At 34.0% G+C, this 21644-nt stretch overlaps 1 protein-coding gene across 1 annotated transcript; it reads right to left on the reverse strand.

Annotated features, from left to right (window-relative positions):
* Window positions 1–8498: 8498 nt before the first annotated feature.
* Window positions 8499–10411, reverse strand: LOC145667561 (uncharacterized). Its single transcript, XM_081735034.1, has one exon. The coding sequence runs from the start codon at window positions 10059–10061 to the stop codon at window positions 9093–9095; it is 969 nt and encodes a 322-aa protein (XP_081591160.1). The 5' UTR covers window positions 10062–10411; the 3' UTR covers window positions 8499–9092.
* Between the last annotated feature and the right edge of the window lie 11233 nt (window positions 10412–21644).

A 21644-nucleotide genomic window follows, 5' to 3' on the forward strand; every position in this document is an offset into this window, starting at 1 on the left:
TCCCAGAATCAGGCTTTCTTTCAGAAAACTTTGTCCAAGGGCGCACAAAATCAAATATAAGGCGGCTGCACTGGAACACTATATGCTAAAGGAGGTTTTCTGTATAAGAATGATCTGTAATTAAATTTATCTTTTCCCCCGCGAAATATGCCTGTAATATAGTCCTCAGAATGGAAACAGAGTAGAGTTACGTACTATACAAAAGGAGACAAGTCAAAGCTCTATCAATAGAAACAGATACGAGACATCTTTCACGACACATTTTTCGAGAAGAAACAGTTTCAGCTCTTGTGTCGAGCGCGTCTCTAACAGAAAGTATACTTCCTTTTGATTTGTCCAAATTTAGTTTTCTTTTTCGGCACTTACATGTTAGTTATAAGACATGGGCTTACCGGAAGTCCCCGAGAATCGAAACAGGGACTTCCGCATTAAGTACGGTAACTATAACAATTTAGTCACGAGAAATATATTATTCGATGATCTCGCTGAACAACGAACTAGATTTCTATAAGAAGGAAAAAGAAATAAGAAAGATTGAGTTCCCCTTTGTTTAAAAGCACAGTGAAACTCCCATTACCCTGCTAATGAGTTCTGGATCCAATCAGCATATGCAGAAATTCGGATAATTAGAGCAATGGGTAATCATAATCATCATCATCATCGAGAATAAAAGAAAATTATGTTGGGAAATAGAATTTCTCTGGGGCTCGGTAGTTCAGTGGCAGAGCATTCACCACTGGTGCGTAGGGTCTCTGGTTCGATCTTCGACCAATTAAGTTTGTGGTGGACAACATCGTGTAAGTGGAATTTCTCGGGGTACTCTCGTTTCCTCCCACTATCTCATTCCACCAATTCTTCCATCATCACTCACTTGCCGTAATCATCCGTCTCCCTTAGCCTAAAGAGCATAATTGTAGGAACGTTAAATTGAAATTTCATTTTTTGTCTAATCTCTAATGTATGTCTCGAAAATAAGGTCAATTTTACTACATACAATTAAAAACAATATAGCCCAGTACTTACGTACATTTATAGGTGTTAGTGAAATAATCCAACATGTGTTTTCTCTAGATTGCACACACACAAACACACTACTATATATATATATATATATATATATATATATATATATATATATATATATATATATATATCATTTTTTCAACTTTTCCAAGAGACAAATTTAAAGATGTTATCATAAGTTTATTTTATTGTGTTCTGTCAAAATTTAATTTGATCTCGTAAGTTACATACCTGACACGAAGGATAACAAACCGAATTTTTAAAAAAAGACGATAGAATAAACAATGAGAAAAGGTTTAAATTTGCCTCCTGGAAAAGTTAAAAGAATGAGATATGTTCTTTCATCTCAAGAGGGATATATATATATATATATATTAAGAAAGTTACTAATTTGTGAAAGATGCGGAAAACTAAAAGCTCCTTCTTCTTCAAAATTCGTTCTTATCAGAATTTCTTTTCCTGATCTTTTAAAGATTCCAGAGACTTAACACTTTAACCGAAACATGAGAAACACTAGGTCTCTGAGACCTATAAGTCAATTATATGTATTTACTTTGAAATATGTGTAAGGTTTTTTATATACATGGTATATGAAAGTATAAAATAAAAGAGCCAAATAAACAAACTTTCACGAGCAAGCAGGGGTGTCACTATTGTGTTTTAAAATTTACCACTGGGTCTCAGAGACCCTATATAATTTCAATATTACGATTTCGTGTGTAATGTGATCATTAGAACAATATGGCTTCAGTACAGAAAATGGCACAGGAATCAGATGTAACACACGAAGACTTTAAATAGTGAAATAAATGGTACTTATCTGTGGTGCAAAGGAAGTTCTTTTTCAGATCATGTGGGTTTTGGTAAGGAACAATATCATATTCGCGGCTTCTTATCGCGACATTCCCATTTTCGCACATTTTTTCCATCTTATTATTCATCTGGTCATCCTTCAGTTTCATTTATAATTCCTATCCTTCAGAATAGTTTATAAATGTAGAAGTTTAAATATTTCATCTTAAATTTACCAGGAACAGAAGTTGAACTTTGACTTTCGTCTTGTATTGTCTTTTTCTGTGCCTTTCCAGGGATAAAAGTGAAAGGGAACGCAGATGGACGCAGTTTGCCCCCTTCCATATATATCTAAGGCGTCCCTCCACTTCCTTAAAAAATACAATGAACGAAGGTAAGCTCGAGGTAAAGCGTGACGCCATGCGTCACCCTACCTTTTTTGATATCCACTTGTATCCCTGAATTAAAATTTGAACGAAGTAGCACACAAAATGATAATCGTGAACACACGGCTATTTATTGCCGGTGTTCATATGATAGAAGTTGGATCAAAAATAGTGTGGTGTTCTGATTAATCTTCAGGAAATTTTATGCGAACTTGAATCAATAATTGAATTAAAACAGGAAATAATGTATCCTGTTATGCCCCTTAATGAACCTAAATTAATTTTAAACTATAACAGCATAGTAATGCGTATTAATGCCTCAGTTATACGATGGTACTGACATACGTTCTGAGATCTACCTAAACATGTTTGCAAAGTAAGAATTAAAGTATATAGGTGGATGTGATAAGTTTCTAGTTCCCAATTCTTTAAGTGGTGTGTGGTGGACAAATACCGTGTGCGTGGGTTTTCTCGAGGTTCTGCCGTTTCCTCCCACTTTCTTCATTTCATTCATTTCTCATCATCATCGTCTCCTTTAGCCTAGCCGACATAAACGTGGGACGTAAAACTTACAGATTTTTCATTTAAATGGTGGAGTATGGTGCCTCAGTGCAAGAGACCTCAAATTTAGTGCGAGAAGTGGCTGGTATGATTTCAAGTCAAGTGAGTTTGTGGTAGACAACATCATGTCGGTGGGTTACTCTAGATCCTCACGTCTACTCCCACATTCCCTTTCCACAAATTATTTTATAATCATTCATTTTCATTAATCATCCGTTTTCTTTAGCCTAAAGGACGTAACGTGAGACATTAAACTAGAAATTCCATTTCATTTTCCTTATAATATATATACTGTACACCTTAATACGCACTTAAGTTTAATGTGCATGTTAAATTTTTGCTGTTTCCAAAGGAGAAATCAAACAAACGTTCACATGCTTATTTTTTACAATCAGGTCATGAATAAAAATATTGAGTAAGTATAATATAAAAAGTCAAAGCAAATGTTCAAGTAAAACATACAGCTAACTTGTGAAGTCTACGAACTACATATATTCAATCCTGACCACGATTTTCTTTTTTCTTTTTTAAAGAAAATATTTACTTATATTAAAATGTGTAACGTATTTCTATACATAAAGGGTAGCGGAAATAATTTCATTTCTTACAGAAAATTTGAAGAAATTTTTCCTCGTACAAACAACAGAAATGAGGATGTTCATTTTCAAATATGTTACGAGGCAACAGGTTACATATATCGGTGTGTAAAAGGCAGAATTGAAGCTATTCTTAAAATTTTCAGAAAAAAATCCTCCATGCAATTGTTCCAGTAGCCTAATTCATTTTAAAGAATCCTAGGGCGACTATTATTTGTTAATCAAATGGCCGAAGATCTAAAAGAATTAATCATTAAACTTTTTGAAGTTTCAAAATTTTGAAAATAAAATAAAATAATTTTAGTTTAATGTCCCACGCTTATTTTCTTTAGGCTAGAGGAGACGGATGATTAAAGAAAATGAGTGATTGTGAAATTAAACGTTTGTGCTTTTTAATCGGGAACGAACCCAGGGCCAAGTGCACCAAAGTCATATGCACTAGCCACTAGACCAGCAAGGTAGGTTTTTCGAGTTTTGGTATCAGATTATTATTATTATTTGTTGGGAAAATCAGCTATAAGGATTTTTTATACTAATTCTAAAAGTTTGAATTATATAAGTTTATATGACAAAATCTTTCGAAAGCTATGATTATAAAGTACATTTTTATTACACGCAACAATGTACAAAATGTAATGCATAACTAGATTTTCATATCCCAACACTTAAAACTTGTGCTGATAACTCTGGCCTGTTCTTTAACAAAACTTGTAAATTTATTTAACTGCAATTTGTTTCTATTATTGAATTATGACCGCGCTGGCTCAGAGGTAGAACTTTCATCTCTACTGCGTTGGGTCCTTGGTTCGATCCCAGCTCGGGCCAAGTGAGCTTTGTACTGGACAAACATCGTGTGCGTGGATTTTCTTGGTGTTCTCCCGTTTCCCCCACTTTATTCTATCCACCATTTCATTCATTTTTTTTATCATCACCGTCTCCTTTAGCCAAGCCACCATAACCGTGAGACGTAAACCTTAAAGATTTCATTTCATTTTCTATTGTTAAATTATATGCAAGTATAATAAATTGTTTTAATGAATGAAAATTATTTAAATGTTTTTAAGTTCGTTATACCACTTAGCCGCGAATTTTTGACACTAGTATTTACTGACTTTTTATTTATACCTACTTATATTGAGAAACGCTCTGGTTTTAGTTATAATAAAGAGCATTTTAAAATTTTGCTTCTACGTATATCTTCTTCTCATGGTTATTTTAACGCCATCATGTTAGTGAAATAAGCTTTGTTATAAATATGAAGAGTTGTTTCAGATTATAGAAACAGATTTGGAGAGATTCGTTACATTGGTTACAATGAGAAAGACTCCAATATTTATAAATAAAAATTCAAATTCGCATTTTTCCCAGTTATAAATTACAGTAATAGGTGTAATATATATCCCGGGTCTCCTACGCCAAAGGCACGTATGCTAACCGCTTAGCCACGAAGGAGCTCGAATAATAAATTGAATAACATATTTAAGTAAATTCGAAGGACTAGTATATATCAGTTTGTGTAAAATTTCTCAAACCATGTTTTCAAAATCACACTCTTGTCGAGTTACGTTGATTTGGATATGGATTTGCAAATATATTTGAGAAATTTTACACAAACTAATATATACTAGTCCTTCGAAATTATTTAAATATACGTTATTCGATTTATTGTTCGAGCTCCTTCGTGGCTAAGCGGTTAGCATACGTGCCTTTGGCGTAGGACATCCGAGTTCGATTCTCGGCGGAAGCTCATGTGGTTCAGATTCCACGTTAATCAGTAGGTCCCATCTCATATAGCTTCGCTGCTGAAGGAACGTTAAACTCAAAATAAACTCAACTCGATTAATTATTCGAAATTGTTTGTCCTATTATTTGAATAATTTTATTTAAAAAATACTTTAATTGTCCGAATATTTCTTAATACAATTAGTGATTTATCTTAATTTCATTAATGTAATTATACAACTGATTGTTTCAGATTCGGATAAATTTTCGTTATTCATATTATTATGTGAACATTGTCATTCGAATATTCATTTATTCGGGAAGTTACTATAACAACAGATATTCATAAATATATTGTTCGATAATTTGATTACTGGGTTATTCAAATTTTATAGAATTTTTACAACAGTAGTACTTAAATATGCCTTGAGCGACATATTTTACCAGTATAACAAATTATAAAGTAGTTTGAAACTTCTGAGAAAAAGCCTGATCCTTTAAAATTTGCTGTGTTGTTTCCTTGAAACAAGGGACGCTTCCTCCATTTCTACGACAAATCAAGGCACGCATTTCCCTATGCTTAAATGGTTCAAAAAATTTAGCTGGTAGAAAAATTCTATAGTAAACCAGATGATTTAAAAGCAATATAACTCTTACCCTTTTCCCCTCCAACCTGCTGATACAGACCACGAAAAGCAATGGCTGTCTAGACATATCTTAGTTGAGCGATGTGTGGCAATATCAGTTTCTATCGTCGTTATTTCTGGCTTTCTTGTTGGAAGTTTGATACCTCTTAATCAAGGTAGCTTGTCAATTTCCTTAGATAAACATTAAAAAATCCTGTATTCCTACAGGAAATACGTAGCACCCGGAATCAGACACCTACATAGTTCGTGAAGTAATAGTGGAGTTTTTATATTTTCTAGTAATAAACGTAATATATAGTAAAACATATTGGGGCTCATATCATTTAATTAAATTATATACTTGTACTTACATTGTTAGAAGGTTTTGTAATTGAATGCGGGTTTTTATAGAAGTCTATCTTACATTTGAATTTTATGGTATACTTACTAACGTAAGTAAATTAAGAATGTGTCAATAGAGTTAGTCTTTTTTTAACACTTTTTTCAACATAGAGCAGAAAAACATTATACTGCCACTCGCTCAATGAGGGGGGCATTTTCCCCCAATATTCCGATTTGAAATGTGTTTTCTGGGGAGGAATGTGATGATTTGTGTTGGACTGCCACTTCATCCACATCGCCTGATATATAATATACAACAGGTTCACCTCAGAAATCAGATCCATCAACCGTAATATGAGTCTCCTCCCCCCCCCTCACACACACACAAGAATTAGCCTCAAATCTGCCCGCCTCCAGATGTGAAAGACAACTCTGTTCCCCTGACCCTTCACAGCATTGTTTTTCAAGTTCATAAATATTTTCAACACACATAAATATGTTGAAGTCAGATTTGCACCGCTGCTTTTTGCATTCAATTAAAAGAGTAAATGCGATTTAAGTCTATTGTCACCACTAATCTTATTTTGTAACCCTATTCCAGCGGTGTCACCATATTTTACTATACATATCATTATTTAACTAAATAGATTTTAGAATATGCAATATTTCAAATCAGAACTTAAAATAATTTTTGTTTGTAAAAACAAGGATAAGTTAATGTTAACACTAAAGTAGAAATTCGCTTCAGACATAAACGATAGATTAGTTAAAATTATTTACATTATAATATTATGAAATTAATATTGCTTTTAAAGATGTTGACACCACTGACGTATGCAAGAGAAGTTTCGTTGTTTAAACCTGCCCTGCCCCTCATCTTGATAGATATTATGAACAAATAAACATTACTATGAGAAGACATATATGCAATACTGTACGTACACATATCACGCTCCTGGAAGAATGTAAGATTGCGTGCATAAACCTCCCACTTGATGGAATTCTGCGTATGCTACTGTTTGAACATCTATTGATTCATTTGTAATAAGAATGATGATAGACCATCAACATTCAGCAAAGTGTAATGGAAACTGATTTATTATAAAGTTTTCAATATGAATAGCATTGGAGGCAGTTTGTTCTTTTAATACGTCACTAGAAGCTGTTATCTTTAAAACTTTTTTCTTTTGCTTTGGACCTTCACAGTGACAGATTTTAATAAAATTAAAATAATATCATTTGAGAAATACCTACGACATTTCTGTTTAACACAAGACACACGAAAAACAACCAATTGTTACTCTATTTCAGGATATATTTTTCCTTCTTTCTTTTGACGTTTTTAAAATAGTTTATTAAATCTTTTTCAAATGCTAACTTAAACCACCGTTCTAAATTGGTGATTAATTTCTAAATTGTAAGATCAAAGAAAGACCCATGTAAAGGAACATAATGGAAATGTGTTTGATTTCCGCAGTTACTCTTCTATCTTCAGGCTTGACTAAATTCAATTATGTATCCTTATAAACATTTCTAGAAAATTTTCTTCGCAATGTTTGTTCCTAATTACGTATTTTAATAAAATAAAAAGTATGCATTGACATGTGCGCAAATAGATTAATATCTTAAGTATATTTATCATATTCGAAATATATCAAATAATGCATTTAGACCTATATTTGCTAGTAATTAATATTAATAAATATATAATATTATTAATATTAATATTAATTAATATATTAATATAATTATTATCAATATTATTAATATTAATTAAATATATATTATTATAATATTATTAATAAATATATAATTTCGTTCATTAACACATCTATTACTTTCAACTAGCAACAATTGAATGCATATAATCTGCACAGACTATAAATTTTACAATAAAGTCAAAAGATGAAGTATTCGCACTTTACAAATAGGGTTGTCCACGAAACGAGAGCAAGTCCTTTTAATAGAAACGGAATAAACTTTGCTAGAAGTCACGTTCACGTCACCTTCCGTAAATGAGACAGGCTAAACTTTTACATGCTAAATAGCTGAACTTAGAAGAAGAGTAATCATTGGGGTAGCCGCCTCCCCCCCTCTCTGGATCCGCCACTACATAATAACCTAATTAATAAAGACAAGTGTATCCTATGGTGCTTTTAGATACTTCACATTTTCGTTTATATATTTGTTGTTCAATGTGTATGAGAATCAACCCTAGGAACGTAACGTTTGTTTTATAAATTAAAAATTAAATTAAGTACTTACAAACTATAACTTACCTTATATGTTTGTTTTTTTTTAAAAAAAACAAGTGCAGCCTAGTTTAACCTTCAGTAATTTAGTCCGTTTCCGGCAAAAGAATATCTTTGGACAAAGATTTTACGTTTGAGAACGTAATGTAAATTTGTTTATAATTATTACGTAACTACTTAAATTATAAATTCTAGTAGTAGTTTAAAAATATAACAATTTATTTATTTTATAGGTAGTGAGAAAATCAGATCTTGACTAACATAAATTTCTCTGCAAGTTCTAAAATCCATATCAAATTTAATGTTTACAAAAAAAATATTTTAAAAATCTTAATATTTTTTTCGGAATAAAATTTTCTAATAATAAAAACATAAATATTAAAAGTAGTGAAGATAAAACTTGTCTAAAGAACAAAATTTTTGTTTCGGGATATTAACCAGTTTATACCTGATATTTCTCTAAGGAAAATCTAATTAAGTCTTAAATAACATCTATATAATCAAAACAATGGACGGAATGTATAAATACAGGCACAAGATTATTACTGATAATGACAGAACATATCAATTTATATGTTGATTTTCTCTCATATACTTACGAAATATATAGTTCGTTTCTTATATACACACTTCTATGTCAAAGAGGAACATTATCACAACTCTTAAGTATTAATAATAAAACTTTAGAGTGGTTGTAACTTGAGCATTTAGTTTTGTTATTTAAAAAAATGTTTTTTCAGGAACCTTATTATTCACGAACGTATTTTAATGCAATGATTCTTAAAGCAGAACCTATTCTCGCTGCAGTAATTCATGAAGTGCTGCAATATAAGTTTGCGCCATCTGCAATGTCTCAAATTTGGATAATTTTCGGTCATTGCCAAGGGACGGTACGACATCACGTAATCTGTCAAAAGCATCGTTCAAACTATTCATTCGTCTTCTCTCGCGTGCATTGGCTGCTAACCTCCTCTTCTTCATCACTTCCACCGGAGGAGTCTTCTGGGGCCTTTTCTTTGGATTACTACTTGTACTACTGCTATTACTACTATTGTGCTGATGCATCACTCTATTGTAATGATGATTTTTTCTTCTGGGTTCCTTATTTTCTTCCTCCTCTTCTTCTGGTTGTTGTAATAACCTATTGTTGGTGGAATTATTGGGAAAACTGTGATGGTGGTAGTGATGATATGTTGGCCGTTGTTGAAAACTATTATTAGTATATTGGTGGTAGTCATTATTAGTTGGATATTCACTGGCACTGTTACGATGTATCTTATTATCATTGATGGTAATGTTTCTGTTTTCTCGAGCGTTCAAATCACTGAAATAACATTCCGCACTATCTTCCGCAACACCGGTCGCTGAATAGTTCCAATTGTTGTGTACCAAAGCAGTGGGATCCGAATTATGTTTGGAAATCATTGGAGAAGAATGTCTAGTGGATGCAGGGCCAATTTCTAAAAGGTGTTTCTCTTCCACTGGACTTGGCGTTGACACGTAACTATCTGGACTTGACACAGGAGTGTGGTAACCATCAGAACAACCATCTGTCTTTCGATGTTGTTGTTGTTGGTATGAATGATGACACATACCAGTAACAGATAATGATGAAGATGTTGACGACGGCGATGCTGACGAAGATGATGTGTTACATAAATACATCATCATTGGATTATAAAAGTCCCCATTATTTGTCAGTGGTGACGGCGGTTCACTGTACCCTGGAGATGAATAAGCGTGGTAGGATGCAACTGACATTATGGTCTTTGAGTTGATATGAACTAATATACACTATATATGTATATTGATTATAAACACGCCCACTGCTGCCTGCACATGTAACACACACTTTGAGGTTGTCAGTCACACGTGCATCTCACTGTGTCCACAACAACACACAAACACTTATAAACAAAACACTTAGGGCGAAACAGGAATTAATAACCGTTTGAATATTTGCTGTCACCAATGTCTAGTTCGTTTGCCGGTACCTCAGGTACGAAAGCATGTTGGAACTCCACTGTCACACTTAGAAATAATCTCGCTGTGGTTCTCCAGATCTTCTTCGTCCACCAGAAGACGAAGTAACACTAAACTCCTCCCAGAATCTTTTCCAGTGTTAGCTACTACGAGGGCTACTGGAATGACGCGTATCGTCACGTGACTCAAGGCCAGCCTTTTGCCTCCTTTTCTTCTTCGGCTACTAAGAAAAAAAAGTGGTATCAGGTCTGCCGAAAAAACCTCAGAGGCATAAGCATACAGAGTGAGTGAAAGAATGAGAGAGAGAGAGAAAGAGAGAAAAAGAGAGAGAGAGCTTGGAGTAATTCTCCAACTACGGTTGATCCTCTCCTCCTTATTCCCCACTAAAAGAAAAAATCAAGAAATCCCCTGATTCTGTCTTACCTATATTGTGTACCACCACGGTCTACTATCTAGCTAAACTACAAGCCGAACCGCGACCAAAACGATTAGTAATGAGCCGAAATAGAAAAAGTGCCCTTTGTGCTAAGCTTTTCATTTTCATAAAAGAAAAAGATTTCAACCTTGGGGGGGAGACAGTAGCAATCTGAATGAAGGACAAGGTTACGCTACTATACATAAACACACGCGCATATAACTCGTTTGAAAGAAAGTTCATAAACTACAATAATAGAACGCGTGCGAAGCACTGTCATTAAAAATTCTATGACTGATTTCTTTAATCTTCTTTTCCAAAAGAAATGCTAATTCGGTGTCCAGCACACTTAGAGGAAGAAACGCTAGCTTAGTTTGACTCTATAAAATTTTATTTCAGTATTTCCAGTAAAAAGGGGTAAGCATTATTTCCAATTTGCATAAGAAACTTATTCCTCCTTTTCTTTGTTGTTTTATATTAATTCTTAACGCTTAAAGCTGTTTTAATGCAGATATAGTCTAGGAGGAAAGGTGATAAAAATAATTCGTTCGCAGTGGTCAAACAAGTAATTGTGCGTTTTCAAGACCTAAGCACGTCTTTTCTTTCGTGCTCCCTTGCTCTGAGTAAGTGCTTGTAGGTATTCAACAAACAAAGAGAATTATCAATTACTATTGGCAGGTGCACTCATTTTTACGTACCAGGAAGTTTTATAGACCAAAGAAACACCTGTATTTAAAAAATGGTGATTCTGCTCTTATCTGAAAGAAATTTAAATATGGTGTTTTCCGGCAAAATTAATCTTTACGCTTGTTGATTACAACATATTACAAAAGGAATTTTTCAGGTTTGCTGTTATTGTGTGATTCAAACGTGAAAATTCTCTCTTTTATTATTATTATTATTATTATTATTATTATTATTATTATTATTATTATTATTATTATTATTATTATTATTATTATTATTATTTACCAGCAGTAATTAAGATACTCAAGAAATTGAACATTACTAAGAATACTTTCTCTTTCTATTTTTCGTTTCGGCCAACTAAGGGTCACGTGAATTCAATTGTTTTCGCCGGGTTTTGACATTTGAATAATATTTCTTTATTCGTAGTAGATGTTGCTTCTTTCTCTCTTCAGCATATGTTTTTCCCGTTTCCAGCTTCTGCTTTGGTGTTATTGGAGGTTCCTTTCTCAACGATTCCCGTTCTTGGGTATCTTCGCATGTGAGTCCAATCTCCATTAGTCTTTTTTATATTTCGTTGAACAAGGTTCCTTTCGTCTTTTTTCTTTCAAGAAAGAGAAGATCCGGTTAGTCAGCCAAAATACTGACAATACTGTTTTGATATGTGGTTCAATTTCATTAAAAATATGACAAAAGGAAATAAACTGGCAAGGAAATTGTGCTTTTCATAAAATCAATTACATGGTGAAAGGTGTAATGGAAGGGGAAAATCTAAATGAAAATAAGATTGCAATTGATGAACCGTGTTTAGAAGATAATTTTACTTTAAGTCGAAGACGGTAGCAGGGGACCGAAGTTGTTAATTTTTTCAATTCTGACAATTTTCATGCCAATGATAGCAGAATATTTATTTCTATTTATTTATTTATTGGGAGATCCTAAAAAATCTTGTAAAGACGGCGGCATTGGTACTTCAAATTGAGACTTTCCATTTTCGAAGCGAAAACGTTAACTGTTAGTCTACTGCTCAAAGAATTATTTTTAGTTTGTCAATTTATTTTAAATATTACTCTTAAATACTATCAAATAAAATAAAACTAATTTTCTAGTCTAACGCCCTACGATTCGGGCTAAAAGAGACAGATGAGTAATAAAATTTAATTATTATGAAAGGATTGGTGAAATTAGAATCTGGGAGGAAACGAAAGAAATCTTAAGAACACGATGTTGTCCACAACAAACTCATAAGACCTGAGATTGAAACAGGGACTCCACGCCCAAAGTTGAGTTGTCTAGCACTAAGTAACCGTGCTCTCTTACTACTTAACAAATGACAGTGTTATCCCTTCGATGTAACTTAGATAATATGTTGTTTTTATTTATACTCACAGCGTTACATGTTTTGGATGTTATACCGTCATAAAACTACATAATAAATGCAATTTGGATAACACTAATGAGTTACACCAAGGAAAGTCAAGAAAAACAAACATTTCTTTTAAAAACCTTTATTTCTTACAAAATATACAAAATTAATTCTTTAAGATCAAATGTATTAACTTAAAGATTTATCTTGAGTTGTTAGTAAAAATATGCGTTATAACTTAACTCTAACATCCTACATATCATAAGAATTTAAATCCGTGTTTCTGTTCTTGTTTAAAGGACGTAAGTGACATACGAGCTATGTCACGTAAAAAAATCTATAACTAACTAACTCTATGGCCTATGGAACCCGGAGGTTCAATGCCGCGTTCACAAAAGCTCTTCACTGACTTCTATCCTTAGCTAACCGCATCCAGTTTCTACTTTGTATTCCACTCTCTGCGAGATCCATCTTAATATTGTCCTCCCATCTGCGCCTCGGTCTTCCTAATGCTCGTTTTCCGATGGGTCTTTCAGTCAAGACTTTGAAAGCGTTTCTACTTTTTTTCCATTTTAGCTACATGACCCGCCCACCTAAGCCTCCTAGACTTGACGACCCTAACAATGTTGGGTAAACCGTATAAATTACGTAGTTCCTCGTTATGAAGTTTCCGCTATTCCCCATTCCCGTTCCTCTTGGGTCCGAATATTCTTCTCAGGATCTTGTTCTCAAATACTTTCAGTCTATGTTCTTCCCTCAGAGTAAGCGACCATGTTTGGCAACCATACAGAACAACAGGCATGATTATCGTTTTATATATTTTAAGCTTCAAATTCTTCGACAGAATTCGCGACGACAAGAGATTTTGAACCGAATAGTAACACGAATTCCCTGCTTTTAGTCGACATTTAATTTCTTCGTGAATATGATTTTTGTCTGTTAATATCGATCCTAAATATTTGAAAGTATCCACTTTATCAAAAGTATTATTTAATATTTTAACGCATCCACAATTTGCCTTATTACGGTCCCGACGCACTTCCATGTATTTAGTTTTCTCTGCATTTACTTCTAAACCCATGTCCCTGCAAGCGTTTAATAAGATCTCTGCATTTCTTTCTATTGTTCTGCTATCATCACCTATTAAATTTACATCATCAGGATATGCCAAAACCTGGTGAATACCGTTCAATTCTAGGCCCTGGTTGCTATCTTTGATTTTCCTTATGGCGTATTTCAGCACAAAGTTAAATAATAATGGCGACAACGCATCTCCTTGTTTCAGGCCATTTTCGACGTGAAAGCTCGTGGACAAAAATCTTCCTACCCGGACTTTACTTTGGGATTCATTTAAACATCTCTTAATCAATCTAACTAGCTTTCTCGGTATTCCAAGTTCTGTAAGAACGTTGTATAATGTTTCTCTCCTAACCGAGTCGTACGCCTTTCTAAAATCAATAAATAGTTGATGTACCGGGGTATTGTATCCCCACTTTTTTTTCGAGTATTTGGCGAATGGTAAATATTTGGTCGATAGTAGATCGCTTTCGTCTAAATCCGCACTGATAATATCCAAAAATTTCATCTTCGTATGGGGCCAATCTTACTAATAGAATATTTGAAAGGATTTTATAGGATGTTGACAGAAGAGAAATATCTCGATAATTATTACAGTCAGTGTTGTGGCCTTTCTTGTGATTTGGAACAATGATTGATTCTTTCCACTCTTGTGGCAATTCTTCCTTCTTCCATAGAAGGAGAATGAGTTTGTGTATCTTGTTCCACAATTTTTCGCCTCCAGCTAAAGTTAACTCAGCCGGAATTTCATCTACACCCGGAGATTTGTGTTTCTTTAATTTTTTTTTATGGTGGTTTCTACTTCTATTCTGTTGGGTTCTGGAATATACAGTTCTGCGGTGTGTATCTCCTTTTCTCCACGCAATGTACGTATGTACAGTGTACATACATATAATATATAAATTTTAGCATAAAGATATACTAGTTATAATCATCATTACCATAGGTATTTTGTCATTATTGACAGATCACTTGCCGCAACTGAGAAGCTTCCATGCTTCACGATTTTCAGCTAGTCTCTTCGTCTTCACGTACGTTCTCAATAATATCTAAAACTGTTCTTTTCTCCGTTCACCATTTCTAACATTCTCTCATTCGTTTTCCACTCCACCCAACTAATTATCTCTTTTCTTCTTCACACTCACATCCAATCGTTTTTCATCATTTTTGCGTAATCTCCATGTTTCTACCCCACACAGTACAATATTCCAAACGAAGCATTTTATGAGTCTTTTTCTTAACTCTTTATTCAAGGTCCCACAAAAAAGACTTTTCTTTCTCCTAAAAGTTTCTTTCGTCGTTTCTATTCATGCTTTTATTTCACGTTCGCACTTCATATCATCATCATCAATAATAATAATAATAATAATAATAATAATAATAATAATAATAATAATAATAATAATAATAATAATAATAATACCCAATTATCGAAAACTAGTCACCTGATCTATTTTCTTTCCTCCTGTTTCTATATTTGACACTAGCCACTTCATTGCAATCACCATGGTTTTTGTCTTTCTAACATCCCATTGATTTTCTTTTCACAAGTGCCATATCACCTGCAAACCGTATACATATAATGATTTTATCTCTTACCGAAATGCCGCCTTCATTATGTAGGCTCTTCTTCACTATCTCTTCTAGATAGATATTAAATATTGTTTGCGATAAACAGCATCCCTGTAGAACTCCCCTTCTAATTGCACTCACCTGTTATTTAATCTGGTATTCTAACGTTTACTTGTTGCTTCATATATAAGTTTCTATGAGTCTTCGATCTTACCATTCCAACCCAACCTTTTTTAGAACTCCTAACAACAATTCCCAATTCACGCCATCAAAAGACTTTCCTAGATCAATAAATACAGCATACACCTCTTTCCTTTTTTCTGTAAACCTGTTACCAATTATCTTTAATAATCCAATTGCATTCCTTGTGCCCTTACTTCTCGTGAACCCGAACTGTTCCTCCTCAACTTTTTCACATGTTTTTCCATATTCTGTTCAAAATGTTTGCTGCATGCGATATGCGATTAATAGTTCTATAATCCTAACATCTCTGGGGTCGATTTCTAATCATTGGCTATCTTGATCGTCTTTAGGAATTCTCTTTGTCACTCTCCTATGATTTCGCCGAAGAAACGCGACATATTGATTTTTATCACTTCAACGGTCACGTTTGATATAGCGGAGTAAAAGTGTTCCCCAGCAACCATGTTATATAGGGCTTCTACTGTATTTCCTTATTACATGTACAGGGTGTTTCAAAGCAATACTGACAACGTTTGGGAGGTAATTCCTGACACCAAGATAAGACAAAAAATATAGACCAACCTGGGTGCACAAATGCTGCCTTTCGGAGATATAGGCTGCCGAAAATATGAAAAATAAAATTGAAAAGCCTATAGCTCCAAAAGTATGAGACGTACCGTAGTCGGGTCAAGACTTCACTTGGAAACTAATATGTGCGTTATCCAAAAAATACATATTTCAGAATCCTAAGGTACTCACGCAACAATTTTTATGGAGGGAGTTTGGCTATGGGCAATTAATTTGAAATACTCACCAACTGCCCCCCCCCCAGATATGTATTGTAATATAAAACTCATTTTAAGTATATAAATAATAGTTCCACCTAAAATATCTGGCCCTTGGTTGTTCCTCCACCAAGAAATTAAAGTTGACGTTTCCACTGGTGTAGCTACAAAGTGGTGCGTTCTTGCTATGGTCCATTACCACTTAACTGATCTTAATCCAAGCTTATTTTGGCTAACTTTATATATCTATATCTATATCTATATCTATATCTATATTTATATCTATATCTATCTAACGGGGATATATATATATATATATATATATATATATATATATATATATATATATATATATATATATATAGGGTGTTAACGAACTATACCGACAAACTTTAAGAGGTGATTCCTCACATCAAAATAAGTCAAAAGGTTCGTATGGACCTATGGGGAAAAGTGCATAGTTTCAGAGCTAGGGCTGTCCAAAATCGCCAAAAATCCAAATTTCAAGAGACCCTATTTCGAATTCGAGAATTCCTGGAGTAGTGTTCCTTATCAGCGCAAATGAAGTCACGCATCACAATCCAAAAATGCATATTTCATTAATGTTCAGTGAGTGTGTAGATTGACAGAAGTGAGCACGGAATCATTTGGCGCGATGTCGGAAGTGTTAATGATCGTCAACAGCACGGTCCCTTGTACTCGGGAGAAAGCATGCTGCGACGTTTTCTTTCACGCATATAAGTAAAGAAAACGTGAAATATTCCGTGACGAAGTACATCGCATTACACGTTATTCCGAACACAAAAAGCATGGAGCTGCCGGTTCCTAACACTTCAGAGTCCCCTCTGAAGCACTAGATGTCGATTGTTGTCAAGGCTTCCCTCCTGCCTACTTTGGGCCCTCCTTGAAATCAGAGTATATCTGAAAACTCAATTAAGAATATATGTAAGAATTATACCCTGTACAGTATACCCTGCACACCCATTGAAAATTGATATAATGTGCATTTTTGGATTGCGTATGCATGACTCCTTTACGCTGATAAGAACTACCATCCACAGTTTCCGGAATTCGAAATAGGGCCTGTTGAAATTTAGCTTTTTCGCGATTTTGGACAGCCCTAGCTCTGAAGCTATGCACTTTTCGCCGTTGGTCCATATGAACTTCTGTTATTTTGATGTGAGGAATCACCTCTTACAGTTTGTCGGTATAGTTCATTAACACTCTGGATATATATAACTATAACTATATATATATATATATATATATCGGGTGAGCGTAATGGTGAAGCTGAGTTACGGGGGAATAGATTGAGATAGAAACCACAGAAGAGTAAATAGGTAGTTTGATTTCGGAAATGTAACTGCAGATGACAAGGGAAGCTTGTTTGATATGTGTCATTGCATGAGAATGGTCAACCTTCTCTTCTAGTTTACTAGAAAGTTAGGAAATACAATATGACATTCCATTATGTTCGTCTAAGCCGCACCTACATACGTCTGCCAATGACGACTCAACTGGTCATGAGAATTTCTCATGTATTTGCAGTCTGACGACTATGTTCGTCATAATAAAATCCGTATTGGGCATGACGAATTAATATGTATTTTCTTTGAGAAGCAAAACTCACGTACTTTTAACCAATTTATTTCCCATTCAGATGCTACTTTCTGATTCGGAAACTCCTCAGTTAACAGGTTAAAGACGTTTTCAATGAACATGGCATTTTATTTGTATCTTCATAAAGGTATTTTATAATAATGAGTAAGTTCTTACTAGATAATTATGTAGAGGCATTGTAAATATATGATTTTAATTTTTTTACGTTGCAAGAACGTTAAAGAACGACTGAGGAACAGATAAACCCAAAATTTGAGTAATAACTATACCCGTGAAATAATGAAATTACAAGAGAAATGTGTTAATTATTGTCAGTCTTTTTAATTTGGTGCTTATGATGGTTCAAATATTCTTACGAAACAAGAAGTACAAAGTAATATAATTTGCAATTTTTTATGTAGAAATACACTCGTCAGTTTTGTTCAAAATACGGTATACTGACTGAAATAAAAATATCAAAGTAAGTTATTTTGTGAATTATAAAATTAGTGATTTTCATTGTTGAACTATGAAACTCGATACGTGTGTTTTATTATTGTACTATATGGCCCAATAACGAATATCACGAGAAAGAGACGAGAAGCAACTAGATCCCTTTGAAATGAGAATATGGAAGAGAATGGAGGAAATTAACTGGTTGAAACGAAAAACAAATGAAGACGACTCCAGTAGCTAAATAGGTTGAGCAAACGTAGGATAACCATTGCCTAATCATTGGATTGGTAAGAAAATTATTTTCCTTAGATGGGTCCTTAAGTGTTATCGATTGGAAAAGTGGAAAACTTTAATTTGCAAACTATAATTCAAGTAAAACCTATACTTACAGATTTTATTTTTAACCAATCTGTAGATTCTTTGCAATTTACAGGGGCGCATCCATGCGGGGGTTCACTGGGTCCAAAATCCCCCTAAACTTCCTAATTCGATATACAGGTTGTCCACATGAAACCTCCCTTATTACAAATATTAATTGCACGGAAATTATTAGTGCCAGAGAATAACAGTTTGCGGCATCTTGAAGAGCAACTCAAACAGTTTTTTGTTGTTGATTATTCTTTGTTGCAGGTTTCACTAACAAAGTTTATATGAATTTTTGTTATTTGTTGTGGGTATTCATGAACAAAGATGACAGCAGCACAAGAGATAGCACAGTGTATCGTCTGGTTGGCTGAGACTAAATCACCAGTTAGTGTGCAAAGGAACTTCAGACGAAAGTACCAACGGGACCCACCAAACGTCAAGACTATTAAAACATTGTTTGAGAAGCTTTTAGCCACGGGAAGTGTCAACCGATAGCCTGGTTCAGGCAAAGAACGAACGTCTGAGGGAACTGTGGATGAGGTCAGGAAGGCCTTCATTAGAAGCCCAACAAAGTTAGCAGAGCGTCACGCGAGCTGAACATCCCACGTTCAACGGTCCATAAGGTGCTTCATAAAAGACTGTGTTTGTATGCACATAAGATGCAAATCGTTCAGGTGCTACAGCCCGATGACCTACCAAAACGAACCAGGTTTGCAATGGAGATTCTGAAACGGATCGAGGATGAACTCGATTATTTGGGGAGGGTGATTTTCAGTGATAACGCAACCTTTCACACATCAGTCAAGGTGAATCGTCACAATTTGCACATTTGGGGTTCCGAACCCCCATACGTTGTTCGTGAATATGTCAGAGATAGCGAGAAAGTGAATGTGTAGTGTGCTTTCGGATGCGACAGAATTATCGGACCATTTTTATTCATGGAACATGGAACATACAATAACTGGTCCCTTTTATTTGGACATGCTTGAACACTTTGCTTTTCCTCAGCTACTTCCTTTGCAACCAAACATGATATTCCAACAGGATGGTGCCCAACCGCACTGATATTTGGGCTTTAGGCCGAATGTCTCCACAGCAATAGATTGGACGCGATGGACCCACTCCTTGGCCACCGCGATCTCCTGACATAACCTCTATGGATTTCTTCCTATGAGGCTATGTCAAAGATAGAATCTACGCTACACCTATAGTGATCCTACTGCTCTTCGTCACGAAATTGAAGACGCCATCAACTGAATTACACCGAACATGCTACACAACACATGGCGGGAGATTGAAGATCGACTGGACATTCTGAGAGCTACTAACGGAGCCAAGATAGAAGTGCATATATAGACAAAAAACTGCTTGAGTTGCTCTTCAAGATTCATGCAATTAATATTTGTAATCAAGGAGGTTTCATGTGGACACCCTGTATATTTGTACACTTTAATAAAAAAAAAGTATTGTCTAGTAGATAAATGATTGACATAGCCTAAAGATTTTATCGTACACTAAATATATACACTTTCTTTTTATATATATAAAAACAATTTAGATCTATCATCTTTCCTAAGAATATGAGTGGCAGTATTTAGCAATTGCTTATCGTCTTTTAGGATGTATAATAACGCCAGTTGAATACTATATAGCTGTAGTGTGTTGTAGTAATGGACCCCCTCCAAACTATTGACCCATAACAACAAAAATTTCTGGGTGTGCGTTTGGCAATTTATGTCAATGATGATGATGATAATAATAATAATAATAATAATAATAATAATAATAATAATAATAATAATAATAATAATAATAATAATAATAATAATAATAATAATAATAATAAAGCCGAAGTAAGATAATAAGGTGGAGTTGAAAGCTACTTTGTTCTTCCATCTTAATGAGAAACACAAAGAGTTCTTTGCATTGAAAGTGTTGATAGATCATGGAGATTATTTAAGCAGATATGAATCTATGTTGAATATCTTTATTTTTTTCCCTTATAGGATTACCTTATACTACTTGGTCGTTCTTACATTCAACATTCTGGTTAGTCAAAAATTTGTATTAATATTCATACAAAGGGAACTGTCATTCTCAACAAATTAATTGCTTATTCGTATTGTTCCATTGCGTTACTTCAACTTGGATGTAAATTGTATTGATGAGTAGACAACGTGAATTTCTTGTTTAGTTTAATCACATTATCCAAATTGTCTTGTATCATGTTGTAAATCACTTTTCATCCTAATCACTTCAAAGTTGCGACCTAAAACAAAAAGAACCTGATTAATGACACCAAATATAAAACCCAGAAGCATATTAAGTAGGGAAATAATTAAGATTATAATATGATGTACGCTGATTTCCTGATAAGGCTTTTTTTATCTCTTAGGTTTAGTTTGCCATAAATTTAATTTTATTTATGGTTACTTGTCAGAATATTTACTCCTCAAGCATTAAGCATTTTTTCAAATATTACTCAATCTAAATTCAATAGTTTAGATATAGAGGAAAGGAAACATTATTTAACTTAGGAGTACAGTTACGTTTAGGAATGAAAACTTGAATACCTCGTTCACTTATTTTGTTAGATGTCCAACTCGAACTTATTCGTAAATAAATGTTTTGTTACATGGCCTTGCAATATATACCTGCGAAGAAAGAAACATATTTTTATACAAATAACTTTATTTATTTAATGTTATAAGGCAGCGTTATTCTAACTATATTCCGAACATCATAAATAGTCCTCGAGGTCTTTCATAAAAAAACAGAATAAATAAAATTCAACTGGATTGTGTATCATACATTACAATCGAGAATCTCATACTGGTAAGATGCTTATACATTAC

Source organism: Thermobia domestica, chromosome 1 (assembly GCF_964235325.1).
Source record: "Thermobia domestica chromosome 1, izTheDome1.hap1.1, whole genome shotgun sequence".
Taxonomy (NCBI): domain Eukaryota; kingdom Metazoa; phylum Arthropoda; class Insecta; order Zygentoma; family Lepismatidae; genus Thermobia; species Thermobia domestica.

Coding starts and splice junctions, on each gene's coding strand:
- LOC145667561 (XM_081735034.1), bottom strand. CDS start 10,061: ATGTCAGTTGCATCCTACCACGCTTATTCATCTCCAGGGTACAGTGAA.